Source organism: Anopheles coustani, chromosome 2 (assembly GCF_943734705.1).
Source record: "Anopheles coustani chromosome 2, idAnoCousDA_361_x.2, whole genome shotgun sequence".
Taxonomy (NCBI): domain Eukaryota; kingdom Metazoa; phylum Arthropoda; class Insecta; order Diptera; family Culicidae; genus Anopheles; species Anopheles coustani.
Window position 1 is genome coordinate 75,312,322 of NC_071289.1, and position 24,540 is coordinate 75,336,861.

The window sequence follows — 24,540 nt, forward strand, 5'->3', positions numbered from 1 at the left end:
AAACCTGACACGGGAAAGTTGTTCGCTGTTCGGGAATAGGACCGAACCGTCCGTTTGTGCCACCGTCTGCAAACTGACTGTCGCACCGACAACTGGCACTCCGAAGCTCTGAAGTGAGTAGTGCCCGTTTGCCGGTGTTTTGTTGTTTTCCGTCGGCCGACACGAAGCGCCGAACGCCGGCGCGGAAAACACAAAGAACAAGTATGGGGCACGTTCGGTGGGGAAGGATGAAAGGAAAAGAGCAGGGATGGTGGGGAGGAGAAGATAAACCGACTGCCGGCGAGTTTTTGTTTATCGCCGGGAAACCGGAACGAGCCAGTGCGGTGGGAATGAAGAGGAGGAGCGAAGAGGGACAACTTCGTAATGGATTCTAACAGACCCGGCAATGAGTTTACCAGCAAAAACCGAACGAACGGAAGCCATGGAAGAAGACATCTTTCCACGGCCAAACAACTATCCGCCGGAGGGTGCTGGCCGGAAAATGAACCTCGGCATGAACGCAAGTGAACGCGGTAATCTCGCGGTTCATTACCTGCTTCGGCGACCAAACTTTTCACGCAGTTTCATCACGAAGCACACGAAAGCTTTCTTCGGCTTCCGGCATCGAGCGAACAAGCCGGGAAAGGAGCACCTACGATATTCTACGGGTTTTTTCTCCCATTCACGCCCTTAACCGGTGCCGTGACATTTCTGTTTGTCTGTTTCTTCTTGGATTTATACTTGTGCAAACGAACATCGTGCCAGCCAGCAAAATGTACAATACGGCCAACCACATTAAACAACACATTTACACAGTGATGTTGCGAGAACAAATAGATCGCTAGCTGCATCGCTGCGGAGGACAATGTTCCAGCAAACTTTTCACTACCAATTAAGCATTAATAGTTTTGTTTCGAAACAGTTTCAATTACAACTTCTTCTTTAAGCCTTGTGCTGTTGAGGGATGAATAATGAAGCCGAATGCATTGAAATGATGTTGAAATTAAATTTATAAATTTATAAAATAGATATGGTTCTTGGACGTATACTTTTGTTTAAACCTATTTCATTTGCTCACAGTCGCTTCTTTTGCTGGTAACTAGTAAGTTTCTTTTCCGTTTTCTTTGGCATACTGTGTATTATGTGGTATTTATTTGTATGTTATAAATTCAGGTGTGTTGGAAGTGCCGCACAATAACATTAACAAAAAGGATTCGCTACAATGATTACATGCTTTGATTTACTTATAGGAAGCTCAAACAATTCCCCTTTACACTCGGTATGGATAGAAAAACAATGTATGATTACGAAAAGCATAAATAATGCAATGGTAATGAAGAGAGAAAATTTGTCCATGCAAATGGAGGCGCCTGATCTTTTACTGTTAAAAGACTTACATTCACTTTTGTAAAATATAAAACTTTTTCTGAGATGTGTTTTTAATCATGTGTAAGTAAATCTATGAATTCAAAATATTGCTTTTGAAGCTGTGGTTGCTCGCATTTTTAATAAATAAGTTATTTTGTTTCTTAGCATCGTAAGTAAAGAAGAATGTTATTTATTTAGTTGAAACATGTTTGAACAATATTAACTTTAATCAATTAATAAAAAACCAATACTTTATAATAGAATCTAATCAATTAATTATGTTAATATATTGTTATATTGCCACAAACGAACTTTTCCGTCCGGTTACATAGAAACAACATTTATTAGTACTAATTATCTCGAGTAGCTGCTGAGACTCGGTGACGAGAGGACGCAAAACACGAGCAAATCGTATACGGTCAAGCGATAAATAAAGATAAAAGAAACGATACTAAAAGTGACGAGTAAAGATAGTGCACACTACCACATAGGACCCACTATGGGTCTAGCAAAAGTTCAAATGACGACGCGCAAACGCAATGCGAGCGTTGCACGTCAAAAAAATCTAGTGACAGGAAAAAACATTGATGCATCTACAGAAAAAAGAATGCAGTTCGAATCTCCAAACCCATTTGAACTGTTAAAAATGGATTGTACTGTCGCACCAAATGTGCAGAAAAAAAGTGAGGCTGAACCAAGAAAAGAAGCGGCTGCAAAGCCACCACCACCAATCACAGTAGCTAGTTCCAACGTAGGTGATATACACCGAAAAGTTATTGATGCCGGAGTGATCAGATACACCACTACGGCTACAAAGATGGGGATTGTCGTACGTGTAACGAACACAAGTAATTTAAAAAAAGTAATGAACTATTTTAAATCTAAAAACGTGGAATTCCACTCTTATCAACTAGAGGAGGACAAAACGACTAAAATCGTATTATCAGGTCTCATGGACATGCCGATTGAAGATTTAATAAGTGCGCTTAAAGACGAACAGTTGGACCCTGTTTCAGTGAAGAAACTTACAATAAAAAACAAAAAATTCCCAGAGCAGGCACTCTATTTAGTGCACTTTAAAAAAGGTGCAGTGTCACTAAACTTTCTAAGAACAATCAAGGCAGTGAACCACCAAATAGTGCAATGGAGGTACTACTCCACTAAAGAAGGCCCGATGCAATGCAAAAATTGCCAACGATACGGGCACGGAGCAGCAAATTGTAACCACCCAGAAAAGTGCATCAAATGTGCTGGCAATCACATATCTGCGAAGTGCCCAGCAGCAGCTGCTAGCGACGAGGGTATCATACCCTCACATAAACTCAAATGCGCAAACTGTGATGGCAATCACACGGCAAATTTCTCCGGTTGTCCAAACCGACCAGAAGCAAAACCGAAACAGGCATCCAAACCAAAGGTAGAAAAGAGCAAAACTATTAGGCAGTTTTCAGCCAGTGAGTTCCCCCTCCTACCATCCCAACTCGATCCTCCTCCAGCACCACACTCTCCCCGGAATAACAACAATCCATTCAGAGGCGATAACCTTTTCAACACAGCAGAGCTCGGGGATATTATAAAAGATACTTTTCTCCACCTGCAAAAATGTAGTTCAAAACAAGACCAAATCATGGTCGTATTTAAAATTGTTAGTAAATACTGTTTTCCGTGATGACTCTCTCAAAACAACCAAAGATTGCATACTGGAATGCCAATGGCATTTCAATTAAAAGAACTGAAGTACAAATGTTTCTTAAAAAACATGAAATTGACTGTATGGCCGTCACTGAGACATTTCTGAAGCCAGACCAAGCTTTTTCGATGCCAGACTACTTTACGTACAGATTGGACAGAACAACGCACACTAAAGGAGGAGTTCTTCTGATCATCAAAAAAAATGTCAAACACGAACTGATGAAATCTTTCAATTTGAAGATTATAGAAGCAATAGGTGTAAAAATTTACACAAACAATAACCACTTTTCCTTAGTTGCAGCATATCACCCTGGAGGTAATACACAAATTGATCTATTCAAAAGAGATATTACCAAATTAACTCTAAGAAATGATAACTTTTTCGTGTGTGGCGATTTCAACGCCAAGCACAGGTCATGGAACTGTGTATCCTCAAATCAGGCAGGTAGATGCCTATTTGAGGAATCACAAAAAGGGCTATTTTCAATCCACCATCCCAACTCTCACACATATATACCGTCGAACGCTTCACGCAACCCATCAACGCTAGATCTAACGATAACCAACAATAATATATCTTTCTCTGATCTTTTAACGCTAACCGAACTAACATCAGATCACTTACCGGTGATATTTGAAATCACCAACACAGAAATAAACCATAGAAACCAGAGGGCTATATACGATTACAACAGGGCAAACTGGACTGAATTTAGAAACTGCGTAAATAGCTCCTTAGATTTATCTGTAGTTAGTCTGGGCGTGATAACAAACACCAGTGATATCGATCTCATGTTAGACACGCTTACCACTGTAATTGTGACAGCCCATGAAAATAGCGTCTCATTAACCATACCTGATAGCTACAACATTATTCTTTCGGAGTCTACTCTCCAACTTATTAAAATTCGTAATAAGTACAGGAAGAAATGGCAAAGACATCGAGAGAATAATAACTTTAAGCAAACATATTATTTTCTCAAGGCAGCTATCGAAAATTCCATATCGAATGAAAGAAACTATGCTTGGTCCAGAAACCTAATTAAAATGAATGCTCAACAAAATAATAGCAAGTTATGGAAATTTGTTGGCATCATGAAAAAAAAAAAAAGAAAAAAACAATACCTGTACTCAAAGTTGGCAATGCACAGCTTATAACAAATGTAGAAAAATGCCATGCAATCAAAGAACATTTTGAAAAGGCCCACACCGGCACGTACCACTACCGAAGCGCACTGGATAATAGAATTTCAGCTTCAAACACCAACGCTAGTAGCCATTTTCAGCCAGAGACGACAACTGACAATAATTTTCCCTTATGTCGGCCTAAAGATTTGACAAAAATTATCAAAAGGCTAAAATCGAAAAAGTCCACGGGCTTAGACAGAATTAATTACACCACCATAAAAAGGCTTCCTACTAAGGCTATCATTTACTTAAACACTATCATTAATGGCTGCTTCAAGTTAGGATACTTTCCAGACGTATGGAAGAAAGCTAAAGTTGTTGCGATCCCAAAACCGGGTAAAGATCATTCCCTTCCAGAAAACTATAGACCAATAAGCCTATTAAGCTGCTTAGAAAAAATATTTGAGAAGGTTATCGCCTTTCGACTTAATCAACATACAGATACTAACAATATTATCCCAGACTCCCAATTTGGTTTTCGTCCCCACCTTTCCACCACCCACCAACTACATCGGCTGAAAAACAACATTGTTACAAATAGAAGGGCAAAAAAATCAACTGGTTTAGTTCTACTTGACACAGAAAAAGCTTTCGATACAGTATGGCACAAAGGCTTAATATACAAACTCACGAGCTACAGATACCCTACATACATTATTGAGATAGTAAATTCTTTCATCACTAACAGAATAAATAAAGTACACATAGGAAACCAAGAATCTGAACCTTACAGCCCAATAGCAGGAGTGCCTCAAGGAAGTGTACTATCTCCACTCTTATTCAATATTTACATATCTGATATGCCAGAGACAAGAAACTGTACAAATTACGTGTACGCAGACGACGTAGCCATATCTTGTTCCGCGAAAAACCCGAAAAGCATAATCAAAAACCTAAACACATCACTAAAGACATATGCAAATTATTGTAAAAAATGGAAACTCAAAACCAATAGTTCAAAATCTGAAGCCATTTATTTCACCAGAAATAGATGCAGAAGAAAATTACCTCAAAGTAATTTAAAAATAGATTCCGACTCAATAGAATGGAAAAATGACATAAAATATCTTGGGATGAACTTCGAGAAACAGATAACGTTTAAAACTCAAATTATCAACACTATAAATAGGATAGATAAACTGATAAAAGTACTTTATCCCTTTATAAACAGGAGTTCGAAACTAAATCAGAAAAACAAAATTCTGCTTTACAAAACATGCTTTCGTCCCATTATTAGTTACGCTTTTCCAGTTTGGAATAATTGCGCACGAACTTTCATTAAGAAACTACAAACAAAACAGAACAAGATTCTCAAAATAATTCTCAATCTGCCACCATGGTACAGCACACGGTCATTACATGAAAGAACTAATTTACCTATGATAAGTGATTTCCTAGAAAATCTGAACTGCAACTATTATAACAAGTGTGAAATGAGTAGCATGTACTTTATAAATCAACTTGTTCTACTTAGGAGATAAGTAAATAAATTAGACTAGGTTAAGATTTAGGTTAAGTTAAATATTATAATTTTTTTTTTCTTTTGTCTGAGGGTTTTTTTTCCTAATTTTTTCCCGCGTTACTTAGTTCAATTATTATCAATTTCAAAATGGCAATGCCAAAAAGTATTCAAATTCAACGAGGAAAACAACAAGTGAACCCGGTACAACTGTATTAAAAATGATGTAAATCACCAACATATTAATTCAAAAATAAACCATATACTACTATACTACTACTACTAGTACTAATTATCTCAGACAGTTTGTGGTTTACTTCGAAGACCGAAAATCCACGGAAACCGCCAAGCAATTTATTCTGTTCCTGAAGGAACTCGCTTAATTTGATCGCACTCGAGCAGGTTAAACTCACTCAGACATCGTAAATATTGCTCGTCCACTGCCCGCTCCAATAACTCCATTTCGATGTTATTAAATTGGGAGAATAAAATACATTTTATTTGCCGCACCAATTGGCGGGGGAAACAAACCAGCCCGTGTTCATCCCGGCTTCCCCTTTCGAACACTTCGATTCTGACATGCAATCGGCCAGACGTGCATGCAACTTAATTTACTTGAACGGTTAGTGTAATTTCATAGCAGATTAGATTCGCCGTTCTTTGCGCTTCCGTTCGCCCGATCCGACAAGCACCGACTATCGGCAGACACATCAGATTGAAAATCATGTTTCTTTTCCGTCGAAATCGGCGAGCAACGTCTTTCTCTGGTCGTGCACGCTCGGCTGGCGGGTGTATACTTGCTGCTCTTTTTATTTTCACCCGTACACTTTTTCGCTTAAACGGGGTCGCAAACACACCGCAACACGCATCTGAAGCCGGGATCCTTTTTTCCGATACCCGGTTTTTTCCGATCAGCAAACATTTTGGACATCACCCATTTAAACAATTTGACACGGTACGACGTCCGTTATGATAGGAGGATATCGATAGTAACCTAAACGTCCACTTCATCGACAGCTGATAGCGAGTCCACTGAGGGAGCGTGTGAAAGTCATCCATCTTCACAAGGGCAAAGTTAAAAGGCAATGGAAACCCGCACCGGAACGAAAAACTGCAAACGAGAGAATCCTTTCTTCCGTTCTCTTTTATAGTCCAAGTTCAGGCAGAAAGCGAACCGATCAAGGTAAACATAAACGGACACAAGGAAACATCGTCAAATAGTGGTTGACTGCCAGACGGACGGACAGCCGGCCAGACAGACAGACAGACAGACACGGGGTGGCCTTCGTCCTTCCGACACAAAGAAAGGACACGCTGTTGAAAAATGGATGCCGGTTAGACATAGGTGCAATGTTTGTTGTGGATGCCTGCCTTACGAAACGACGAACGACAACAAAGACGACGAACCGGAGCGGGTTCCGGTTATAGGATGCACTTTGCAGCTGATCCACCCTGCATACCCGCCCGAACAATTTCACTCAATTTGGAAGCACACCAACACAAACAACCGTTTCCGGTGCAGAGCCACGACGCAGGTTTGTGTCCTCGTTCCGGGTTTTTGATTTTATCGTCACCGTTTGCTTCACGTTTCCAGTTTCGAGCAATCTTGATAATTCCCCTGCGAAATAGTTCCATGCGTTCGCCACCGGTGCACACAAAGAAAGATCAGTCAGTCCGGTGTGGGATGTACGGACAAAGGTGCCAAAAAGTGAGTCAAGTCGTTTCCGGACGATGGTTATCGTTTCCATGTCCATTTGCACCTGCAACATGCTTGTTGCTTGACCGACGATGCACACAAAGACAAGCTGAATCGTCCATGATTTGCGATAACAACTGTTGAGTAGAATTACTGAGAAGGACTGCCCCGGAGTAATGAAGCGAAGTGGTGACATTTTGATTTTTGAATAATTTACTCTACGAGTTGTTTCAATGCTTTTCAATTCGTAAATATGAAGGACCTGTGAATTTAACACAGAGATAAAATGAAAATACATTCATGAGAAATTCTTTCCGACAATTTACCGTTAAAGGTTTCGGCTTTTTGACTAAAGAGACGTATTGTTTAGAGCAAATCAAATAAAGTAATATTAATTGCCAAATTGGAATGAATAGGCAACAGTTTCGAAACACGATAAGATTGGTTTCTACTTACAGATATACCAATTTAAAGAACAATACTTTTGACATACGTATATGAATCGAATAAAATGGTTGGAAAGAAATGAAACAAATCACTTTCTTGAAAAATTGAAATCAGCGAAACAATTTTAATCTATCGTTAAAGAAAATCTTGCTCTGATTCCATTCGTAACTATTCTTTAACAAATCTTCAACACCGCATTACTACATACCGCTCCAACAGAGATTACCCTAGATGAGAAAACATTATGAAAACACATTCCTTAGTGCTGGTTAAAACGTTTTCGTGTACCTACGAGTCCCACTTTCGTTCCTCATTGTTTCCACCCGCGTTTTCTCCCGTAAGGTAACTTGTTTTGACTGCGACGTGTTCCGCGACGCATTTCCAGACAGCGAAACTTTCATCGCTCGCAAGACACCGAGGAAAAGAATGTGCAATAAAATCTGGTACATATGCTGGTACGATATACTGCTTCTTTGGAGGGAAAAAGAAGGACAACTACGCTGGAAAACAAAAAGCGTCCAACTTAACTAGCACGTCCCATAGACGACACCAATTGGGAGAACTGATTTTTATGAGTCGTTTGTTTTCCCTGCGCATTTTATTAGCAAACAGAGGAGCTATGGGTACACCCTAGGTAAAGTATCGTAGCTCATTATCTTCAATTTTAATATTTATCTGTTGTTAGGGAAGCGTCTTCTGCTTCGTGGCGTAACGACCGTCTTTTGTCACGCCCGCCCCATGAGGGGCTTACTAGACTATTTCCCTTTATGTACGTGGATAGTCAATCCTCTCAAACAGAGGAAGGTTCAGTCTCAGTTGGGATTCGAACCCACGCAGTCAAAGATTCTCATTGCCGGCCGAAAGCAAGTCATTTGCTTTCACAATAAGAATCATTCAAAGGCATTCGGTATTATGCTCCCATCCGACCATCCGAGTTATCAAAATAAGATTGTATTATTTTTCATATGCGTAGAACATAAGACTGATTCCAGCCCTCACCAAAAATCAATACACCATAAAGTGTAGTAAGTTTTCCGAGCCGTGTGAAAAAATAAAAACACTCCCGTCAACTGCGGTCCATAACCGTTAATAACTGCATCATAAGTGATCAAGAATATGATTTCCTATGAAAACTTCCTTCGGAGCAATTTTGTTGAATCGCAATAAACGACACCCTATTGATATGTCATCGGGTCATCGAACCCGCTGGCACCGGACGGGGCAGGAGCAGGAGAGCCATCTAGAAGGCCACCCTTGCAACATGGGATGCACGCGTATGCCGTAGAGCCATAAAGCAATTTAATGCGATTTCAATACGGTACACACATCCATTCGACCATAATCCACGCATCCCAAACTCAGTGACTCTATCAGAACTTGTTTTGCTTGGGATATCGATTTGAAAAAGGTCGACACAAAACGGGCAAAGAGGCCTAAAAGAGGCAGAAGCAAAAGTATGAAGAGTTAGGTTGCTGCCATAAAAGAGACAATAGCAGCAGATAGTAGAGCGCAAGGACTGTTTATACTTTTGTTTTACAAATGAAAATGATTTATACATTTTTATATTTCAAAACCATTTGAATTAAAGTCGTCTCTTGTCAGTTATCTCACTATAATTCTACATTCATATCAAACTCAACGAAACTTTAACGTACACACTGAAAAGCAAAAGGAAATGAAAACATTGCATACCTTTAGGGGCTCATAAACATCGCGTTAAAGGGGTTTTTAGAGTAAGAAGTTCAAAGATCAATGCGTTGTAATGGTGTTTGAAACAAAAAAACATTAAGCATAACTCTAAAGTGTTATCTAAATTGCTGTTCTTCCTTCTTAACTCGTTTGTCCGGTCACAATCGTGAGTGGGTGTAAATAAAGTAAGAGTATAAGGTCGTGTGGTTTGTGTTGAAATAAACGTGTCGAAATCGGCGAATTCCTTACCAGAATATCACAGACACGGAAGTTTTCAATATGTTTGATAATAACTCTCATGTACGGCCGACATACGACATACGATAATAAATACAAAAGTGTCTGAGGAGGACGAGTGTTGTTTGGACTAGAACCAAAACCCAACTGAACCAACACCGGATTCACGATAACGGTTAGGGTATTGTAACGTTCCGTACTTCGCACGTGCGTGTTTCTGGATTGCATCAATAAGCCACGGTGCTTCAACTGGAGGTGTTATTCCATTCGCCTTATATAAACTGGCATAACATCGTAAGTCTCCTTATTGTGAATTTGTTTTTCCAACAGCACAGTAGAGACCAAACAAGAAGATGTCTGGACTAATTTTCTGTGAGTATTTGTGGTTGAAGTGATCAGATTTCTCACCAACTGTAGAGCCACGTGTTTGTGTAACCAACCGATAGACGAGACTAAGGTCGACGGCGACCATCGCTTGAGGGTTGCTATTCGAGATGAATCATGTCTAATGGAAACGTTCACTAATGTATGTACTTGTCCAATTTTATCTTCAGCATGTTTCGTTCTTGGAGGCATAGTACCTCCCTCAACGGATTACTGTGCAGTTTCCTACTGTTCCGCGGGTGAAACGAATGTCGGTTGTAATCCTCCACCGTTGACTGGAGGTCCGTCTTGTGGCGATTCTCCTATGACAGTGACTATTACCGAGACTCTGAAGGCCCGATTCCTGGACCAACACAACAGCCGCCGTTCGACGCTGGCCACCGGAAGCCTGGCCTCATTCTCCCCGGCGCAGCGCATGCCCACACTCCAGTGGGACGATGAGTTGGCGTCCCAGGCTGGACACAACGCTCGTTCCTGCACGTTTGCGCACGATGAATGTCGCAATACGCAACTGTTTAGCTACGCTGGGCAAAATCTTGCCCTGAAGCAGTTCTCTGGTGATTCGTGGGACGAAGAGAGCACGATCGATGAATTCGTAAACATGTGGTGGGCAGAGAACGCGGATACTACAACGGCACAAATCGACAGCTATCCGAGCAGTTCTCCAGCGTTCGTATTCCAGTCTATATGCGGAAACAAGGCATCGTTTTCAAGACACTAGAGTACACTAACAACATTTGTTTGATGTCGTTTAGATCCCCGATTGGACACTTCACACAGATGGCTAGCGATCGCACCTGGAAGGTGGGATGTGCCATGCAGTTCTGGATCGATGGAATATGGCGCACGGTTTACTGTGTGTGCAACTACTCCTTCACCAACATGATTGGTCAGCCCGTCTACGTAACAGGTACAAGCGCTTCAGGCTGCACGACCAACCAGAACCCACAATACCCCGGGCTGTGCTCGGTCGACGAAACGATCCTGTCCGAGCCTTAAGAGGCCAACACAGCTCAAACAGATGGCAACGATATGGAAGCAAATCAACATCCAAGTACTTACGTCACAAACACTTGTTTGACTGTGACCAAATTCCTCATCTCTTTTCTACCATGCAAATAGTTGGTCTATGTCCAAGCCGCGCACTTTTCAACAGTTGTAGAACCGTAACAATAATTTACAATAAACAAAATCAAATAACAGGTTCATTCTCACTGAGTTGAAATCCACTGTTTGTTTCATGTTAAACACGCGGCTACAACTAATATGGAAAACATTTGTAAATGTGTTTGCTGGCAACTGCGTACAGATTTGCTTTACTTGTCATACGCAAGCAAACAGACCGAGATCATTATAATTCTTGAAAGGATCTAGGCACCAGATTCTCACTGTTCTCACCCTCGCGCATTTCTCTACCATAGGACTCTTCTTATTCTATACCCCTTGCACGAACAGATGCAGAGGAGCCAACACCCGACAAGCAACCGGAACATGCATATACTAAGAGAGAGAGCTGAAGCCTCTTTCAATCAGAACGATCATGTGTTGGTAGATTCCCCCAATGTTGGTATCAGTGAAGCCGACTGTGTGAAAGGTAAAGTAAACAGGATGCTGCAAACACAACACGAAAATGAAAACATTCTGCGAACATCGTATCAAGTTGGTCCGTCGAGGAGTGGCTAGTGTCGGATCGTATAAGCACTGTACGCAACAAGGTGAGGCTGTAAAAAGATCAAAGACAACCGAATCCACTCAACACTAAATACTAGAAGATAGTAAAAATAAAGGACGCCAAAAAGGTTAAAACAAATAACAACAGCCCACCCCAGCACTCCCGATCTGAAGGTGACCTGTTGAAGCTAAGGCAAGAATACCACCGATACCACCCACCGATTGCCCTGAGCAGGCTTCTTTTCGTAGAATTGCATCGTTGAAATCCGAGGTCGTCGGAAAACCCATCTGAATCAATACCGTATATGTGATGACGCGCATGGTGTTGAAACAACAAGCCAAGTTCCACAGCTTTCCAACAGCACAGCACATAACAGTATCGTGAAGGTGTCTAGTGTCCGCAGCATGTTGCAAAATCTCAGTTCAAACACACATTGGTGAATTTGGACTCAGCTGCAAGCAGCGGTGTGACGTGTGGCCAATATAAAATGCCACAATGTCGGGGAATCTCGTATTTGGAACTCGTTTTACCAACTGAAGAGTAGGCTACTCCCTACCTGCTGCCGGCAAGATGGCTGGAAAGCTGCTGTTCGGTAAGTGCTTGAAGTGGAAACGCTCGGTAAAAGGTGAAGTGCCACGTGTACTACAATTTTGCGGCCTTATCAGTGGATGTGCAAAGTTTTGTGAATAAACATGCTGCAACCAAATGGCAAACATAAACTGTTGACATGATGATATGTTAAATTTCAATCAAACTCTAAGCTCAATAACAACCATCACTTGATCGGCTTTTGTTTGTGATAAACCGTGCACCTAATGAACGCGTTCACTAATTTAAACACTGGTTTCATTCGTCTCCAGCATGTTTCTTTATTGGTGGCGTAGTGCCTCCCTACTGTGAAGTGTCCTACTGCCCCTCGGACAAAACGAACGTCGGATGTCTGCCTCCTCCACAGGCTGGAGGTCCGGCTTGTGGGGCATCACCCTCAGTGATACCAATGACTGCGACCTTGCAGACTCTAATTCTGGACCTACACAACAGCTACCGTTCGACGCTGGCTACTGGGGGCTTAGCCCCATTCTCTCCGGCGAGGCGCATGCCCACACTCCAGTGGGACGATGAGTTGGCTTCCCAGGCGGGACACCTCACCCGCTCCTGTGTCATCGCGGCGGATAAGTGCCTCAATACGGAACAGTTTCAGAATACGGGGCAGAATATTAGGTATACAACAACAGCAACAACATCTGACGCAAATACCTTGATCCAGCAATTCGTGGACGAATGGTGGAATGAGAACCGGTTCACCAACGCGGCTCAAATTGATAGCTTTCCCAGCGATCCTCAAGTGTGCGTATAGCAAAAGGGCTCGCCTGAAAGGTACACCTTATTTGATAACAATGTTGCTTTTTATGGTTTAGGCCACCGATTCGGGAGTTCGCGCTGATGGCCAACGATCGCACCTGGAAGGTGGGATGTGCCATGCAGTTTTGGAACGAGGAACACACTATACCCACGTACTATTTCGTGTGCAACTACTCGTCCAACATCATCGATGGGGAGGCTGTCTACGTAACAGGTACAGTAGCTTCAGGCTGTACGACCAACCAGAATCCCCAACACCCAGGACTTTGCTCGCTCGACGAACCATTCTAAGTGGCTCCATGCGAAAGTAGCTGCTGAATAAAAATGCATATGTTTGAGGCAATAAAGAATCAATTGATGAGTGCGCAGTTTCCCTCTCAAATGCTTTATTCCAATCAACATCACTCGGTCGTGTGTTTAATTATTCAACCAATATTTGTTCAATTAGAAAAGTGAGTTAAAACGATGAACGCAGAACATTATATTATGTGCTTGTACATCACAGTATTTTTCTTTGATTGATTTTTATTTACAAAACCAGTTTCACACGATGGTGTCATACTCTACAAATTTTATTAACGATTAGATGGATTGGCACGCAAAATATCGCACACGCAATTGTTTACTTTTTCATAAATTCGTTTGAGATAAATAACTAAAGTTATGTGTCTTGTTATACCAATGTCAGTTCATAAAATATAGAAAAAAATTGAAGCGCATGGGAGACTTACCGTTGAACATACATATGGGTAGCTTGTTATTGTTGATAAGCGTTTTGAAAAATCCACATAGACTTGACTTTTTTTGTCGTCTCTTTTCGTCTAGAAGATTCATTTTCTTCCAAACAGCTGTTGCAAACAGAGATTGACGCAAACTGCCACACAAACCGATACATTCTAACTGCTGTGTTTAATGCATTTGTGAACCGGGTATACGCAAACCTGGGTGCGAAATCTTGAGTTAAATACTACTGTTAAACAAAAATGAAATCCAGACATAAAACTATATGGTTTTTACAATTCCCCGTCGTTAAAAAGAGGCCGAAGGGGTCAATAGTTTGTTGGTCTTTCACGGTAAATGAAATTTTCAATTAGTTTTAACGATCCGTTGCTAATAGCGGCGGCATACCTCCTGGCCTTGTGGAGCTTGCTCCTCTATATAAGAGCGCGCCAGCGAGATTCCTTATGCTTTTCGGAGTAGACTCTCGTCACAGTAGCTGTTTTAGGGAAATGGAAACAATGTTCAATTGCCTTGGTGAGTTACATACTTTCATAGAGTTAGAATAATTGAATAATTTCCTCAAAGTCGTAGTTGGAGTGCTGTTACTCGGCAGTGCCATCGGTCTAGGTGTAGATGACTACTGTCTGGCCAAGTACTGCTTACCGGAACAGCAAAATGTAGGCTGTAATCCACCACCAACCCGTGGAGGACCCGCTTGTGCGGGGAAATCAGCTCAAAGCATCAACGTGGAGCCAATCGGAAGATTTATTATTCCGGACCTACATAACCGGCTTCGTTCAAAGCTCGCAACAGGGAAGCTAGAGGGGTTTGATTCCGCTGTACGAATGCCGGCGCTCGTCTGGGATGATGAGCTTGCCCGCCAAGCTGGCCACAACGCACGTTCCTGTGTTTACGCTCATGACGCATGCCGCAATACGAAACGTTTCCGCTTTGTTGGGCAAAATCTGGCATTCGCTAACACATCCGACGGCTCTAACTCATCCGTTGACAAACTGATTCAGAAATGGTCGAGTGAGTACAATGTTACCACGCAGGCTCAGTTGGATCGGTTTCCAGAGAAGACGACAGCGTAAGCTACCTAAACTAATGATCACTCGACATAGCATCTAACCTTCTCTGTGTATACTTCCTTATTTCTTCTCCGTAGCCTTCCGATCAGTCACTTTGCGCAAATGATCAGTGATCGTGCTTGGAAAATAGGATGTGCAGTACAGACGTGGAACGAATCGGATGTGACTAACGTCTACTTTGTGTGCAACTATTCTTTTGCCAACTTTGAAGGTCAACCCGTCTACCGGCGAGGTCTCCAAGCTTCCCAATGCCGCACCGGAGAGAATGACTTTTATCCAGGATTGTGCTCGTTCAAGGAGCACATTATTTCTACACCAAACGCAATAACAAACTAAATCACTGGTAGACTATCAAAGCAATAAAATAGGGTAAAAGTTGCACTCAATGCTAAACACACCTTGAACATCAGATTCAAAACTTTCACTTTTCAGTAAACACGTTTTATAAAAGACCGTTAGTTTAAATTAATTAATCGATCGCATCGTCGATCGTGTGTGGACGCCTAAATGTAGGCAATTTATATCATCCTTGTATTTAAATTAATTTTCCAGTCAGTTTGTTGGGGAAGATTAAACACATGTTTCTCATTGCACAGAGTTGTAAACATTTTCCACCACAAACCAACCGTCGGGCTTATCTTATCCGTGACGTTCGGTTTTTATATTTGTTTCTCGACCTTTGCGAGTTTTACAACTGCCTCCGACTTCGCAATGCTTGCGCGGAGGAACGTTGTTAGAACAGCCGTTCGCACGTGAGAGCCAAGCAAATAGTTTCGATTTGTAATGGCTGATAGTCACCAAGGCCTATAAAAAGGTAGCACGCGTCAGAATATTCCATCAGAGTTGAAGTGAATATGGGTTCCTGGCAGGTAAAAGGTAATATTTTCACATCGAGTCAGTATCATTCAGTAGTTATAGGCGAGGTATCCGGTAGGGATTGTTCTCATTTTCGGTCTCGTGCTGGTGAGCGCGGGCGGACAGTATTGCAGCCGTGACCTGTGCCCTCACGGAGGGCCTCACGTCGGTTGTGACGCACCACCGTACGCCGGGGGATCTCGATGCCGTGGAATGGGAGCTGCCAGGAAGGTGGTGCTTTCGCCACAGATGCAGTCATACATTCTAGACCAGCACAACCTCAACCGGTCCAACTTGGCGCTGGGTAAAATCCGACCCTACCCGCAGGCAGTCAAAATGCCCACCCTCGTGTGGGACACGGAGCTGGCCGAGCTGGCCGACGCGAATGCACGCTCCTGCAACTACGGTCACGATCGCTGCCGCGCCACCAAGCAGTTCCCGTACGCCGGCCAGAACATTGCAATCACGAAGTACTTCGGCTACAAGTTCACCGAGAAGCAGCTGGTGCTGAAGTTTATCTCCAGCTGGTTCGGCGAGTATCTCGATGCACGCCCGCAGCACGTCGCCAAGTACCCCACGTCGTACAATGGGTAGGTACCATCCACGCCTGGAAATTCCATGAGCTGAGGAGGCATCAATTTTCTTCCTCAGAAAACCGATCGGACACTTCACGCAGATCGCTAGCGATCGCAGCACGAAGGTAGGATGCTCCCTGTGGTTCTGGAAGGACGGCCAGTACGACGTTTACTACTTCGTCTGCAACTACTCGGTCACGAACATTATGGACAAATCGGTGTACCAAGCCGGGCCAGCCGCGTCCAAATGTCAACGTGGTCGGAACTCCAAGTTCCCAGGACTCTGCAATCCGGGCGAGAAACCACGTACCCTGATGGACTCGTAGGGAATCTAAAGCGACCCCGGAACAGTCGGGTTTATTCTCGGACACAATTTACCGTTCTACAGCTGGACAATGGAGATTGGACTGTCAAAATTAATGCAAAGACATGATGTCGTAAAATTAAACTGAATATAATTCCATGGAAACAATTTTAAAATTATCTAATATATAAAAGTCACCGTTGTCTGTATATATATATATGTATATATATGTATGTATATGTATTGAGTGATGCGATCACACGCAAAATCTACCGGGCCGATTTCCACCAAACTTGGCAGGAAGGTAGCTAATTTTCCAAGGTTAAATGATCTGAACTTCGTTTGTTGATTTCCCCATACCTCCCTACCCCTCCCGAACACCTACCCTCTAAAATTAACGAAAAACAATTATAACTCAACGATTATTGAATGGATTTTCCAAAAAATTGGTACACATACTGCTCACACAGGAACATAGCATGATATAAAATTTCTAAGGGAAGGGGAAAGGGGGGCTCTCATACTACACCATACCCCGAAAATGGTATGAATGCAATATGGGTATTAATTTCGAGTTATTTTTGGTCTCTAAATCGAATGGTCTTACTATTAATGTTCAATCTTACCTCAGACTCCCTCTACCCTCCTCCTCTTCAGAAAAATAATAGCAATGCTCAAAATGAAAAGCGTTAATTCTTATCACATGTATGCTACGCAAAATCTACTAAGTCTATCTGAACCAAACTTGGCTGGAATAAAGCTAATTTTTTATTCTTTCTAATGCCCTCCATCCCTACCCCCGCTTTCGAATACCTATCGATTATAATTATGAAAAATATATATAATAATTCGTTAATTATGAAATGGGTTCTTACAAAAATTGGACCACATACTATTTTAACATATAGCCAACAAGTGAGAATATTTCATCCATTTGGCGGAAGGGGTAAGGTAGCCCCCATCCTATCTCTTTGCTAAACAATGGTTACAATGCAATGGGTATCATTTTCGTACAATTTGGGGTCACCAAATCGAATGGTCACAGTTTGAGTGGTCAATCTCATCTCTCCTGCGTAACAAATATTCTCAATCATACAAAATCGGTCTAATCAATTCAACCAAACATAATTATAAGAAAGCCAATTTTTCAAGTTTGAAATGCCGAACATTCTTATGCCTCCTTCCTACTTCTAACTTTCTATCACCTGAACGATAGAAAATATCTTAAAAAAATGATGCCACCTTACGACAGATGCGACGGATTAAAAAAAAAGACACTATTTGACACCATAAATATCGCGGGTTGATGGTAGCGGTGCTCTAAAACAATCGTCGATTATCTGTTGTTTTGGTCCAACTGTGGTTCAGGCACAGTTTGTCTCATACTTGCTTTAATGGATTAATGTCAAATGCTTGTACTAAGCTGGAAGCACAGTTAAGTAATGAATGCAAAATGTATATTTACATGGTTTCGTCGACTAAAGGTAATACCAAAATTTTCAGCACATAGCAAAATTTAAGATTGTAAAATGGAAAACTGATACTGAATGCAAACACTCTTCAGTTTGGAATTTATTTCTACCCGGATAAAATCGGGTTAATCAGCTAGTATGAAATATTCTCGGAAGCTCTAAACTGTGTTTAGCAAAATTATGTAATGTTATTGTATTGTAGTATGATTTACCATAATATTTTATCTAGTTTGTTTGGGAGAAATTTCCTCACAGTCCCCAAAATCTCTAGATTCTCTGACTTTTCGGTAAGTAGAGGATTCTCGTTAGATGATTTTAAAAAAAAAACTTAAAAATAAACATTGTATTTGGTTTTGGGGGTCCGCGACAGCCGAGCGATAGCGCCGGTTAGAAAAATCGGCCAATGAGCGCCGAGGCTCACCACCTCGACGGCGTGGGTTCGAATCTCAACCGAGACCGGACCCTCCCCTGTACGAGAGGACTGACTATCTACGTACAACAGGGAAACAAGTCTCGAAAGCCCTTAACGGGCAGGCATGACCAAGAGGTCGTTACGCCAAGAAGAAGAAGATTTGGTTGAATTTACAGGTTGCGTTTTTTCTCTGCTATCAAACTATGCTTGTTAGTTAAAAACAATGTACCCATAGTTTATACATTGTATTTCTATATATTGTATATATTGAGAAAATATTGTAATATTTTCTTAGATTTACTAAATGAAGAATAGAAATCCATACACGGAAAGGCTGCCCAAAACAAACCCCTTAATTCGATCCAATCACCAAAGCCAGTTCAGAACCATAACATGGCCACTGACAATTTGCTTGTTCTACGACCAAAAGCCTTCGATTAGCATAAAACAGAACTGTTGTCTCAGAAACCGACCGACGAAACGAAATCGGACACTTTGTGTACCCCGGACGCTGGCGAACGTCGTGCAGTTGGCGATCGTAAATCAAATCACAGCTGTCACGTGCCTCGGACGGCTAAACGGTTCGGAATTTGGTGCTCAATGCACCGAGCAGACGACATTCTGGGCCTTCCCTCGGTCCCGGCGAAGGTCAGCTTTTTCCAAACCGAGGAAAGTCGCGCGTAAAGTCGCTAGAAAGCAGCACTGGGTTGCAGCAAAACCCCGGCTCGCCACGATGCGGAGGATAATTTATTCGAAAAAGGATTTCCTTTATCGTCTCGCAGCTGAGCACTCACAACGGCACAAGTACACACATTGCCCATGTGCCTCCAGACTAACCCTATAGGGGACCAGTTGTACTTGGTCCCAGTAGTATGCACTTTTCTCTACCTTGTCCTTTCCTCGTACCTTTGGCTGGTTGGGCTTGGTGCGGTGCGCATGAGATGGTTTTAAGCGTCCCACGGATACATAAACGACACATCCTGAATGCTAACGGTATTAGAAACTACTAACGTTACTCGTCTGGGTTGTTACTAACACACGAAAAATTCACCTTCCCACCGACCACGATATGTCTACCCGGGAAAGCCAGACCATTGGAATCCTTTTTTTTATAATTGCAATTTATCTCTCAACATCTCTCAAAACGTCCCTCTCTCTCTCGATCTCTCCTTCTCTTTCATTTATTCTTTTTCATGCTTCACATGCTCTACACTCTGCACCGTCTAGACAAGTTTTGCCATTCCGAGAAACGAACTTGCGGGAAGTGCAGCAGCACGAAACCGGACTGCACGGAAGGAAGGGAAAACTTTGCCCATTTGCCAGTTTCGAATCGAAGTGGGGCGAGGAATGGCAACGTGGGATGCAGTATATGTCTGCGCGTGTGGAGACGAAAACGACGAACCAGTCCGTCAGCAACTGTCCATCGGAAACTAAGTTTAGTGATAATCGGGATAATTCATGCATCTCATCCAGTTCGACTCGAGCGATGGTTTGCGCCGGACATTTGATGGACATGGCGAGCGTCCCATCGAATGTAAGATTATGATTAATTTATGCACATAAAAAATAGATTATGCAAAACATATTTTCGACATGAGCGTGATTGTGTCAGACATGACGATGAGATTGGAGTCAAAAGTTTTTCAATACTGTGACTTCTTTGCATCGGTTTGACATTTTCAATCCTGTGCTTCGAATGCAAAACAGAATAATAGCATCTTCGATTATGCTTCGAATAATTCGGGCAATTGCAGTTTTTGTGAGATCAACACAAAACTTCTCGTACGCTAGATTTTACTTGATCATTTATACAAAAATACCAGGCGTTCAAAAAAACCACTTCGACTTAATATACTTAGTATATTTCATATTTCAGTTTCAGGTAAGGATTATAATAATCCAATAATCCAAGGAGAGATAAAAATAATAATTTGTGTTGAAAAGAATATATCCCAATGTGAAATCGTCATGAAATTTCTTCCGACATGTGCTCCAATCCATGTTAAGCTCGCTTCAAACAACCTGCACGACAGACTTTTCTTCGACCGTATGACAATGCCCTTCGCCCGCAGGAAACTGAAACGTCTTCGCGGACGATCGGGTCCTTTTGTTTCCGTACTTCGTTATCCATCCGCTACACTGTTGATTGCACACAATCGTAAAAGTGCTAACGGTGTGTCCGCTTGACGAACGGTGGAACGATTAAAAGCGTCGCCTTTTCCGTTTTGTAGGTCGCCAAACGAGAGAGCGAGGCCGTGACACACAAACGACCGAAAGTGTATCTTTTTCCGCCGTCCGGGAAAACTCTTCCCCAGTTGGCAGAAAATCTCACCGGATGGGATGGAATCTTCATCGCTTTTCGAGCAGACAGGAATGGACGAGCTGAAAGCATTTACGATTGATGAAACAGCTCCTCAAGCGAGGAGAATGCTTGGTTCCCGCCCAGCACCTCCCGCGGTGGGGCAAAGTTTTCCGACACTCACGCGGAAACATTGGAAACCACAGAAAGTGCAGTTCTGTTGCAGTTTCTCGACTGATGTGGAAATGCGTGATGTGAGTTCGGGGTCGGGGGGCATTTGGGGCCAGCAGTAGACGGAGTTCGTTGTGTAGAACAAAGCCGCGCCAAACAAAAACACTTGCCTGAAATGGTGCAGTTTGCTGCACTTTCTTACCACCTTCCTCTTCCTTTCTCTCGGAAGAAAAATTTTTATAGTGTCCTCATTCCGGAGCATGCCAGCGAGGAAAGCACCGGTTGAACTCACCTTCACATTGCTGGCTTGCGGTTACCGGAACGCAATCGTCCGAAGCAAAGAACAACACAAAGCAATGGCGCCCGGTGCGTTTGTGGGTGGGTGGGTGTTTGGAAACTTGTGTGTTAGTGGGCGGGAAAAGCGCAACCAAGCACATTGTTGCTGTCGGGTTCGTGCATCTCCCGGTCCTACCGTGTCCTTTGGCCAGCATTTCCTTTGTACGGCAAATATCGTTGGAAACAACGGCACCGGTTTGATGGCGTTACCGATACATTGGATTTATCCGTCAATTTGCCCCCGCGTGAGTTTGTTGTTTTGCATGCACACTCCATTGATGATGAAAAACGACCTCGTTCGCGGTTGTTAGTGCCACCGGTGTCCTACATTTCGTGGTGAAAAGGGTGTCTTGTAAGGTGCACATTCCAGTTCCATGCAGTTTCATACGTTTGATACTACTTTGTTCTATGATGCTCATTATCAACCGCCTCGGTGATGTCGGATGCAACACAAATTGAGAATAAGCATTATTTTAGTGATAGTGACACCTTAATTTCGGTATATTTCATTGGCAAAATCCATACCCGAATCAAACAGGATGATTATTTGTAATATCTATCTTATTTGTGCTTTTGTACCAGAATCGATGTCAGTGGATGATTTAAAACATAGCATTCAAAGTGATTTGATTATTTGAATTTCAAGAATAAAACTTTAGAAAGAAATTTAAAACTTCTTTATATCAACGAAGAATGTGATAGCAACAATCACACTAGAAAAAAACCTATCATAAACCTCGCACCATCCTGCGTGCAACGGTCGCAGCCAGCGTGGTCGCCACAAATACAAGCACATCCGGCAGAAGCGAGTAGCCATTGCCCGTTGCATCCGGTATCAGCACATCCGGATCCGGTTTGTAGTCCGGGTCAATTTTGCGCGTTTTGACGACGTTTGCAAACACCTTCGCCGACATCTTGCCGTAACGCGTACGCTGGGGATCGTTGAAGTCGACGTAGTACAGGCCAAACTTTTGACTGCAATGACACAAGCGATGGATCTCAAAGGTTTGTTTTGGTATTCTCGTGCATTGTTTTACTCACGAGTAGCCGTCCCTCCACTCGAAGTTGTCCATCAAGCTCCAGGCGACGTACCCGTGCACTTTGCAACCGTCCTCGATCGCATCTAGCACGGCATTCAGATAACCATTGAAGTACCCAACGCGCTGTGGATCCTTTGTACCCGGTCCCGATCCGATACCATTCTCCGTGATGTAGATGATCGGCCTGTTGTAGTTGGTGTCGATCCAGTTCAGGAGCTTGTGCAGGCCAAACGGTACTATCTGTTAGGAGATTTTAATTTAAGCAACCTATAAGGTCTTAAGAACCAACTTCAATGGTGTTGTTACCTTAATCCAGGACGTCTCTTCAGCCACCGGCCAGTCGGGATCGGCAGACTCTATCACACCGATATCGTCCAAATAAGACGGCACTGGGTAACCGGCCGCGTTTTGATGGTTTTTGCGCACCAACGACGTCGTGTAGGTGTTCAAGCCGAAAAAGTCCGACGAACCACGAAGAAGGGCAATTTCTTGCGGGGTGAACGTCGGTAGACGCGATTGGGAAAACCCTTGCTCCAAACTGAGGTTACCCACGCGATATCTCATAAGCTCCGGGTAGTCGCCTTTCTCCGTGAAGATGGGATGCGCAAACCAGCCGAGCTGAAGGGAGGAGGAAGGAAGCATTCGAATCGACTAACTCTGGCGTGGATATTGTGGAAGACTGACTCACATGGAACTGCATTTGCCACTCTGCGGCTTCGCGATCATCTTGTGTGTCTTGGTCCGGTTCTGCCCAGCGTGAATCCAACGAAATACCGATTGAACCGCGTTGTGTTGAAGCGAAACTACTCCGATACAACCGAACTGCTTCGGCGTGAGCCAATAAAACGTTGTGCCCACACAAATAGGCAGGGATGCCGGGGAAGTTTAACCCAGGCGACATGTCGTCTCGTCCGTAAGCATTCTCACACACGTGCCACGGCTCGTTGATTGTCGTCCAGAGTTGCACTCGGTCGCCTAATCTCTCGAACACAACCCGTGCGTACTCCACGAAGTACTGCACCATCCGCTTGTTCAGCCATCCACCCATCTCCTGCAGCCGCTGGGGAAGATCCCAATGGTACAGCGTCACCATCGGCGAGATGTTGTACCGTCGCAGTTCGTCGATTAAATCGCTGTAGTACCGCAGTCCTGCCTCACTGATGTTATTGCTAAGGCCCGTCGGCATGATGCGCGGCCAGGAGATCGAGAACCGGTACCAGTCCACACCGAGCTCCCTCACCATCTGCACATCCCGCTTCCACTGGTGGTAGCTGTCGCAGGCAACATCTCCGTTCGCACCCTCGACCACCTTCCGCGGGTAGTTGTGCGTGAGATGATCCCAGATCGATTCACCCTTGCCACCCTCATTCCACCCACCTTCGATCTGGTAGGCCGATGTGCCAACGCCAAACTTAAAGTCCGCCGCAAACTGTCTCTGTTGCCAACTGGCGGCATCGTCCACTGCGGCCACTACTGGTATTTTTTTTAAATGAAAATAAACAAACAAGTTCAGTTCTATCATTTGTTTGCATTCAGCAAACAATGAAGCAGCTTACCCACGCCTATTATCACCGAAGCGAACAGCCACTGCACTCGAGATAAACCGTTTCTCATGTCGATCGGCGATTCCACATGTGTCATCAACCATACGCGAATAAAGTTCAACACCGACTGACCACAAATGGAGCCGGTTTCGTTCAGCATGTCTCCGCTTACCTAATCTTATCATCTTCACCACTACGCTAACGCTGCGATGGTGACGCCATAAACCCGTTCCTCCAAAACTTGAACAAGCTGCGTCTGTGCCTTATAAGAAGATCGGGGAAAAAATGATACTCTCGCATCAGTATATGTGGAATAATTTCTTCTTTAAACTATGGTGTGAATATTTTTTATTTATTTCACCCAACACATCGGAAGGAGGTTGTTTACCAGTAATCGATGAACGGAAGTTGAAACATCATAATCTGTCTGTTCCATGATAACCAGTTATTCATTAGGTCGTTAGCTGTTTTGCATTCCTCACCGGCATTGGCGTCTATTGGTCTAAACCTCTGCGATTGGTAGATCAGTAGGTCAAGTTCATTTCGGC

At 43.1% G+C, this 24,540-nt stretch overlaps 5 protein-coding genes across 5 annotated transcripts; 4 read left to right on the plus strand and 1 right to left on the minus strand.

Moving 5' to 3' along the window:
* Window positions 1-421: 421 nt before the first annotated feature.
* Window positions 422-11,138, plus strand: LOC131265021 (venom allergen 3-like). Its single transcript, XM_058267283.1, has 3 exons — window positions 422-512; window positions 10,310-10,808; window positions 10,895-11,138. The coding sequence occupies exons 1-3, from the start codon at window positions 422-424 to the stop codon at window positions 11,136-11,138; spliced, it is 834 nt and encodes a 277-aa protein (XP_058123266.1).
* Window positions 11,139-12,381: 1,243 nt separating this feature from the next.
* On the plus strand, window positions 12,382-13,464 carry LOC131265022 (antigen 5 like allergen Cul n 1-like). The gene is made up of 3 exons (XM_058267284.1): window positions 12,382-12,403; window positions 12,672-13,158; window positions 13,230-13,464. The coding sequence occupies exons 1-3, from the start codon at window positions 12,382-12,384 to the stop codon at window positions 13,462-13,464; spliced, it is 744 nt and encodes a 247-aa protein (XP_058123267.1).
* Window positions 13,465-14,663: 1,199 nt separating this feature from the next.
* LOC131265023 (antigen 5 like allergen Cul n 1-like) lies at window positions 14,664-15,320 on the plus strand (the record flags this gene model as incomplete). The annotated part of the gene is made up of 2 exons (XM_058267285.1): window positions 14,664-14,983; window positions 15,062-15,320. Coding segments are annotated over 2 exons (579 nt in total), but the record flags the coding sequence as incomplete, so codon positions are not given.
* A 517-nt stretch (window positions 15,321-15,837) lies between these two features.
* LOC131263124 (antigen 5 like allergen Cul n 1-like) lies at window positions 15,838-16,887 on the plus strand. The gene is made up of 3 exons (XM_058265280.1): window positions 15,838-15,860; window positions 15,919-16,429; window positions 16,491-16,887. The coding sequence occupies exons 1-3, from the start codon at window positions 15,839-15,841 to the stop codon at window positions 16,738-16,740; spliced, it is 783 nt and encodes a 260-aa protein (XP_058121263.1). The 5' UTR covers window position 15,838; the 3' UTR covers window positions 16,741-16,887.
* Window positions 16,888-22,136: 5,249 nt separating this feature from the next.
* LOC131265024 (lactase/phlorizin hydrolase-like) lies at window positions 22,137-23,886 on the minus strand. Its single transcript, XM_058267286.1, has 4 exons — window positions 23,137-23,886; window positions 22,755-23,066; window positions 22,450-22,688; window positions 22,137-22,383 (listed from the first exon to the last, which is right to left on the minus strand). The coding sequence occupies exons 1-4, from the start codon at window positions 23,689-23,691 to the stop codon at window positions 22,137-22,139; spliced, it is 1,353 nt and encodes a 450-aa protein (XP_058123269.1). The 5' UTR covers window positions 23,692-23,886.
* Window positions 23,887-24,540: the final 654 nt, after the last annotated feature.